Below are 8,867 nucleotides of genomic sequence, written 5' to 3'. Positions count from 1 at the left end.
TTTTAAGCTCCATTCAGTATATCATTAAATAAAATAATAATAATAATAATAATAATAATAATAATAATAATAATAATAATAATAATAATAATAATAATAATAATAATAATAATAATTGACTTAATAGTTTTTATTTTAAGAATTTTGTAATTTTTATTATACTACTTCTTTCCTTTCCAAACTTTTAATTTATTTAAATTTTTTATTCTTAGAACATTGCAATCGAACTTTGATCAAATAAATAATTACAAGGCATTTTCTCTTTTGCTTTATAAATAGTTGAGTTATTAGCTCAATTCACTATATCTGAAATAAAATTAAGAAAATATGTATAATATATTAATACTAATTGGGTGTAGGTTTTTTTATATCATACTTACTATTCTAAATTATTCAATTTTGAAAATTTAATTTATTCAAATTTTAATTTTTGGAAAATTATTGTCGAACCTTAGTCAAAATAAATATAATACTAATTGAATTTATTATTTTAATTTTATGTATTTTATAATATTAGTACTCTAGTTTGATTTTTGAGTATTTATTTTTATGTTATTCCTATGTAAAATATATAATATATTCTATTGAATTTCACCATTAGCTTTATTAGTCTTTATTATAGAAATTAGATCACCCCCTAATGATCTTGCTAATTGATTTTATCCAAAAATAGCGTTTGGTTATATTTGTCCACATATAAAATATAATTATGGCATAGAGACATAAGGGTATTATGGCATGGAGACATTATGTCTCTAAATCACTACCCATTTTAAATTTCAAAAAGTTCTAAAACTGTGTGCTCAAGTTACATTTAGTTAATTAATTTACTGAACAAAAAGTGAAAATTGAATATTACCATCAAATACTCGGATTCGGTTTTGTCAGAACCAAAAGAGATATTCTCTAAAAACTTGTCCTAGAATAAGTAATCTTGAAAATTGCTGTCTCTGATTTGCATATGTAATTATTAACTAAAAATGTAGTAATAAATAATTTAAACATAAGAAAAAAAAAAAAAAACAGGTTGGCAAAGATTGCTGCATAAGTTGCCCCTAATTTAATGCAATAATGTCGTCTTAACTGAATTTTAAAAAATGTAGCTTTGCCAGACTTGCATCTGAATTATTAAAATAAATTCTACTATAGCATGGTTGTTCACATAATCAAAACATGAAAACAGCTGTAAAAAATACCACCAATCTTTGGATTCGATTAATCCAACTGTAAAAGGTCTGAATCTCAAAATAATCCCCAAAGAGAGCAAAGTATCGAATCTAATTCCAGTTCCTTTCCTCTACATCAATATATTTTGAGGGGCCTCAACCCCACCATGTGGACTTTTTTCCATGTACAAAAATGCTACTTATATATTAAACCTGTCGAATATTTACGTCAGAAACAATTAAACTAAGCCAACATATCCCAGAAATATTTGTAAGCATAGAGATTCTTGATGAATTGAATTTGATCATATATTTAACCTTGATCCTTGAGACTGTGGAGCAATTCTCTCTCTATTTGCAAACCACTGGACCGTTTTTCTCGCGATAGGTAACCAAAGTCTTCTCGTTCTTTCGTCCTTGGCATTAATTTCTTCAACCTGCGGATCATTATTCCCTAAATCTTGGAATCTCGGATGAACCACGATTTCAGACATGGATCTCTTGTCGTTGGGATTGATCGAGCTCGAATCAAACCCTAATTTCGCCCTATTAGCACCCGACGACATGGCGGGAAAATTCCGGCGATCATCACACACTTCTTTATTGATTTCTCTCACCTTTCCCTCCAACGCTCTCTTCCTCTCCATCTCCTCCTTTATGCTCATGATCACCGTCTCCTCCGCCGTTTTCCTCTCCTCCACCGACGAGAATCTCGTCGCCTCCTCCTCCGTGACGACGTCGTTCATCAGTATCTCCGAGTTGAGGAACATGATGTCGGAGGAGCTAACATTGCTCCACCGGTTCTTGAGCACGGCTTCCGATACCACGATCTTGTGGTTGAACCGGTGCAGCGCCGCCGGCGACGGCGGCGATTCGCAGTCCATGCTCTCCGGTATCGGAACCTCCTCCTCCTCCTTCTTCCGGAAGCTTCCGCCAATGCAGAATCTCGAGGATCCATGTCGGCTCTCTTCTCTCTCCACGTAGAGCTCTAGATTGGATTCCTGCCGCTCTAGCTCCGGCGGCGGCGGCGGATTGGATAAGAATCGGAGGCTGGTGGAGAGGGGGAGGTGGGAGAGGTCGTCGGCGGTGACCTTGCGGCGGCAGAGGGGGCAGGTGGAGTGCTTCTCAAGCCACTTGTCGATGCAGTCGATGTGGAAACCGTGCTTGCATTTGGGGAGGAGGCGGAGGATGTCGACGTCCTCGAATCTAGCAAGGCAGACGGCGCATTCGAGGCCGTCGCGGGAGCCTCGGAGGGAGGAGAAGCGGAAGAAGGGGAGGGACTCGACGACGGTCTTGTCGACGCCCGAGACGAGTGAGCGGGAGCGGGGGAGGCCGTCGTGGATTTGGCGGGTGTTGGAATTGCTGTGGAAGGAGGCGGCGCGGTGGCAGAACTTGGCGTAGAGGAGGAGGATGAAGGTGAGGGAGAACATGACGGCAAGCATGCCGATGACGACGGCGAGGCTGGGCTGGAAGTTGTTGACGGAGGCCGGGGTGGTGGGGTCGGAGGGGTTTTGGGCGGTGGTGGTGAGGATCAAGGTGGGGAGGAGGAGCAAGAAGAGGATGATTTTCATGGCGTGATGGAGAAATGGGCAAATTTAGGCCATGAGGGTTTGATGCCAAAGAAAATACTTATCTTCTTTGGAGAAGAATCCAAATTACTTATGTGTGGGTGGTTTGACAATGGTTTTCTATGTCATACACTAATCTTTTTTTTATATGCCTGCTCTAAATAATATGTAAATCTTGTGTACTTAATACACGTATTTATACGTATGTATACAGTTGGTTCCTCGTCTTTTTGACAGACGGATATGCATCCATTTTGGATAGATATAAAACACAATAGTGTAGTTCCTAATTAGTTTTAAATAATTAATTAAGAGCTATGTGATTCATCAAATGGTTGAATGTGGGACAGGTCTCTCGTTATAGGCTTGGGTATGAGTTGACTTAATAATTAAGTTAGACTTATTATATACTAGAATGTTTATATTGACATATCATATTACAACAATGCAATAAAGAGCGGTAATTATATCGGTCGTTATAAATATATACTACTACTTATAAATTTAATATAATTTTGTTTGTAAATTAATGAGGAAAGAATAAAGGAAGAGCATGAAAAAGTAAAGATGATATTGTATTCATTTTATAAATAATTTCAATTTTAATGGGACAATCTAAAAATAAAAAACTTCCATTTTTAATGCAACAGGGGGAATACTGCATTATAACAACACGTCTAACTTCATCATCCATATTGTAGTATGATATTATCCAGTTGAGTATACAATATTGTATATTATTCTATATCTACAAACAGATTAATTACCTATTTTACTTTATTCTTACTGCATAAAATAATTTTATATCTGTAATATGGCATAGGCGGTTGATCGTCCTAATCAATATTGTTTACAAATGAATCTTTAAAGATAGTATTTCCTCAGTTCTACACTAAGTAAACCATTTTCCTTTTTGGAATGTCACGCTCTAAATGATGTAAATTTCTAAAAATAGCAACATCATTCTCTCTATTTTTTCCTCTTTCTTAATTTATTTGCTCCACTTAACTAACAAAACAACACTACACAAAATCTTATGCCGATTTAGAAATGATATAACTTAGAGTGAGACGGATTGAGTATAGATATAAAATCAAAGTATTGACGGAAGTTTAAAGCAAATACTCCCTCCGTCCCACTTTAGCAGTCTCATTGACTTTTTCTGCCCTGTTTTTGTAAAACTGATAAAAAATAGTTAAAGTGGAGAAATGGTAAAGTAAGAGAGACAATAATGTAGATAAGAATCTTCTCTATATTATTCTCTCTCTTAATTTACCATTTCTCATCTTTAACTATTTTTTATTATTTTTACAAAAAGAGGGCAGAAAAGTCAATGGGACTGCTAAAGCGGAACGGAGGGAGTAATTCATTAATAAAGATAGAAAAAAGTTAGAACGCATAGTCCTTATTATGTGCATTTGTCGAACACGTAACATGAGCACGCATCACGGCTATTTAAAAATCTTTGGCCCGTTGCAATGTCGAAACACGACCGACTGAAAATCTACGTTCATTGTTTGATTAAGAATACATCAATAATTGCGTCATATTTTATGATATTTTAGTTTTACATTTTTTTTGGTGATTACATGTAATCAATCGAGTTGACTTGCATGAAAACAGTCTGTCATCATCCAAATATACAATTATCCCTAACCTGCCTAATAATAAGAGTCGTAAGTAGGATTTAAATTGATGTGTACTTCTTCAATGCGATCATTTAATTCCTACATTACTCAGGTTAGTTGCAGTGTGCATCCTATCTAATCTATGTTTCTTAACTAATTAGTACCACTATAATTAATTAAATCAATTATTATTTATATAATTAAATTAATGAACAATCTTCCCTTTGTTTGGGATATATTCTTAATTTAATGAACGATCTTCCTTTGTTTGGGTATATAAAACTTGTATATATAGTGTGCTCGATAAATATCTTTACGTATAATTTTTAAATTATTCGATAAACAAAATTATATTTGTTGAAAAAAAATATTATTTTGAGTTGAACAATATATTTTAAGGTCTCTAAGATTGTAGAAAATTATATTGTTCAATCTAAAACAATATTGTTTCATTGCAAATTACAGATAGAGTAGATTTCATTTTGAAAATGTTGTCGTTAAGTTTGTTGGACTTTTTTTCGTGTAGGCAAATTCCGGCCGCCACATTAGTTATGTTAATGTTAGGATAACGTTAAATAAGTGAAAATAATTGATGTATTTTATTTCATGCAAATTTAGAATTCGTTCGTATTTGTATATTTTATGACAATTTTCAAATATAGCAAATTTGTTGCGACTCAACAAAATTGCAATATGGACTACAATACAATAGTACGCTGTCATGCAGTCGTGAGAGTAATTTTGGGCTTCACAATAAACAATGGTTGCTGAAATCACTAGTTGGCTTACTCGGTTCATTGAATTTTCCCACTTAAATTATTAAAATTATATTAAATATTCAACCTAAATAAATAATTCGATTTTATGAGTTAGATTAGTACTATATTTTACTCGACACTAAATGAGTCCATTTTATATATATACTCCATCAAAATTCAAAGGTTACTATTTGATTAATTAAGTTGGGTCATTGGTGACTTGGTGTGAATTCATGCATGTTGGAGTCCATATTCCAAGAAAGAGAAACAACTATTTGTCCAAACCAAGAGACTTAAAGTTTCAGAGTTTTATATTTGATATTATGATACATATATAAAATAGGAGACGTGAGCATTAGTAGCAGCCCACCCTGAATAACAAAACTGGCCGTGTTGAATTTTGCAAGTAGGAATACTTAATAAATTATGCAGTTTGTGACAAAATACTAAATTAGAAAGCATACGTATGATGTCTATTTTGGGAGGAATTTGTTAGACATTCAAACCCATTGGCCGGCATGCTTCCCTCAACAAGCACATGCAATTGTATTTCCAATATTCCAAAACTCAATTAACCAATTAGGGTGATGATACACACATGACTTTCATCATGCGCGTTACAATATGAATTATGCTTTTCGAAATTATAAAATATAATTTTGGAGTATTAATTTTTGCATGGTTTACCATTATATTATCACACATGTATAATATTATTATTATTATTTTCATGCACCGTAAAAGATCACATAACTATTTCCACTATAAACAAAACATGCATAAAGGTCATGATATATCAGATTGATTCCTATCATATATAGTCATAAGAATCCGTTTCCAAATCGTCCACAAATGACGAAATTAACTTTTTTTTCAGGCGACAAGATGCGTGATGTCCAGACAGACGTGCCCTCAGCCAAATGCCTTCGGGCGTAACTTGCGTTCAAAGACTCGATGGTTCACGGGATTCTGCAATTCACATAATGAGCAAATTAAGTTGACTTTATTTATTAGCACGTATGAATTTCATTACACTTATTTATTGTATAAATTTTGTTTGGGTAATTAGTGTTATGGGATGTGATCAAATTCAAGCTCAAAATATTGTACAAACTTCAAACTATGATCTGCACCGTTAGAAAATGTCAACAGATGATAAAATAGCAGCAACAAAAGATGTCAACACGGTATCAATGGCTGATGTTGTGTTGCAATTGTATTGAAATTGTTTGTTGCTACTCCCTCCGTCTCACTTTAGCAGTCCCGGTTTACCATTTTTGGGTGTCCCATTTTAGGAGTCCCGGTTGAAATATTCCATAAATGGTATTAGGCCCCACATTCCACTAACCTTTTTCCACTCACATTTTAATATAAAATTAATATAAAAAATAGGACCCATATTCCACTATCTTTTTTCACCAACTTTCCTTTACATTTCTTAATACCCGTGCCGAACTCAACCGGGACTTTTAAAGTGGGACGGAGGGAGTATTATTTTGTCATCTGTTGAAATTTTTAACGGTCCAGATTATAATTTGAAGTTTTTACAATATAGAGTTTGCATTTTATCACCGTCTGTAGTGTTATGGAGTAGTATAAACTTTGATCAATAACTCACATATTATCCTTATCATTAAATGCTAATTTCAGGTACCCATATGCTCTAGGTGTAAAAGTGGTTTATATATACAACAATTTGCATTGGTGATGTTAGGCCTGATTTTTCCTTAAATACATTTATTCCCAAATATTATTTCGAAAAATATTATTTCGAAAATTGAAATGTGAGACTATAATACTCTGTATTAACTACTGCATAATTTTTGTGTATATTTTCTAGGCTCACGGGATGACGGCCCACTAGTGGGGAAAATGGGCTATTTTTATGAGGTCATTAACGGGCATATTGGAAACGTGAGATGGTAAAGGAGTCGGCCTTTTATGGAACCTTTTGACCTTTTACCTAGAACTTGAAGGCTATATTTTCTAAAGTACCTTTCCCTAATTTATAAATAAGTGTACAATTTAAAATTGATAAATATAGTTAAAAAGTATTCTTCTCTTTAGTTTCTTCTTGGAATAGTATTTGTAGCTTTGCTTTCTCAATTCTTGAAATCTCATCAAGTTAGTTAATGTCTAGCAAGTTTGTAGGTGCTTCTACATATTTAGGGGAAATCGTTTTATCTTTTGGAACTAAATGTCAATTAAAAAGCATTAACAGGGTATGTAATTTGTCTTACGGAAAGAGAACTTTCCTCAGCTTGATTTATATTTAGTACGGTTTGTTTTGTTATTTTTGTTATAGTTTTCATTTCACTTATTGTTGTTTGTGCTCTTCCATTGAAGTAATAATTCGACTCGAGAACCGTTTCTAAACGACTTGAAAATTTTCTCATATTTCTAATATAGCAGGACTATGAGAAGAAATAATAAGACATGTCAACTAAGCCTAAAATCCGTCGACTGGCCTTAATAACCCGATAATTTATATGGTTGGTATTCCGAAACCTTATAATATGATTAGTCTGCACTCAATTAGAACTTGAACAGAATCTGATGGGTAGGGTCGTTGGGTTGGCTCTAGCAGCCTCTAGGTGCATCTACTACCCTAATTTTCTACCTTAAGTTATGATTAATTAATTTTTAACATATCAATATTAACCATAACATATTATTATACGATAAATCATTCCAACAACTGAAGATTTACCAAATATCATTCTTATCCAATGTCATTTTTCAAATTTTATATTTGTAATAACTAATCGTATTTGACTCTATATTGGACTTATGATGGTTATCCTTAATTTTCATATATATATTTATAGGTATATTTATATTTTATATATATAAATAATTTAGAATGAAAAATGCATTAGGATACTTAAAAAAATTGATCCTCACCCGTCATTAGTAGATGTCACACCTTTTTTTTAGTTTATCTCATAAAAGATACTATTATCACATTTTTTTAGGAAAAAATTCTCCTTCACATTTATTTAAATATATTACTATTTCCTTTTTCACTTATCACACAAAATAATATCTCCTGAATTTATATGTCATTATCCAAGTGAATCATCTGTTATGAAATATAGAGAATAGTTTTTAATGATTAGCTTATTAGGCTAGCCCAAGATCTCAATGTTTAGAGGATTAGGTAAATTTCTAACTTGAATAGTTTGCACTAATCTGAAATCTGTTGGACCGACTTAATTGACATTCCTAAACATAATAGTAATTTGATTTATGAGCTCATTTTCAATTAGAGTGATTTTATTATCTTATTATCTTTAACTAAACAGTAAATCTAAAAAGGATAATCATATAAAAATCAAACAAAATCTTTCGCAACTTAAATTATTTTTATTGGAATAAGAGATTTTAGTTTTAGGTTGTCATGAACAACTCTAAAAATACTCTTTGATTATGAATCATATTTTTATATATTTAAATAATTTTAACCAATATTTATGAGTTAATTTTAATAAGTTTTTTGTCTGTACTTTATAAATAACAATTTGATACATAGGTCGTGCGATGGATAGGATACTGGGATCCTAGTAAATATAAAAATACAAGAAAAGAAACATGAAAATTGATAAAATTAGCATAGCCAAACTCAAAGCATCTAGAATAAAAGAGTGAATTTTTTTTATCCGCTATATTAAAATGAATTTGTTGGAAAACCGAGAAAATGATGTAATTTTATTTGATATTCCATCATTTCCTAACGATTTGTTGAAA

General features: G+C 32.5%; 1 protein-coding gene across 1 annotated transcript; it reads right to left on the bottom strand.

The window, feature by feature from the left end:
- Positions 1 to 1,184: 1,184 nt before the first annotated feature.
- Positions 1,185 to 2,925, bottom strand: LOC125186023 (E3 ubiquitin-protein ligase ATL42-like). Its single transcript, XM_048082362.1, has 2 exons — positions 1,485 to 2,925; positions 1,185 to 1,379 (listed from the first exon to the last, which is right to left on the bottom strand). Exons 1-2 carry the CDS (start codon positions 2,735 to 2,737, stop codon positions 1,367 to 1,369), a joined length of 1,266 nt encoding a protein of 421 aa, XP_047938319.1. The 5' UTR covers positions 2,738 to 2,925; the 3' UTR covers positions 1,185 to 1,366.
- Positions 2,926 to 8,867: the final 5,942 nt, after the last annotated feature.

Source organism: Salvia hispanica, chromosome 1, assembly GCF_023119035.1.
Source record: "Salvia hispanica cultivar TCC Black 2014 chromosome 1, UniMelb_Shisp_WGS_1.0, whole genome shotgun sequence".
In the NCBI taxonomy this organism is placed as follows: Eukaryota; Viridiplantae; Streptophyta; class Magnoliopsida; order Lamiales; family Lamiaceae; genus Salvia; species Salvia hispanica.
This window is presented reverse-complemented; position numbering and strand designations above follow the sequence as displayed.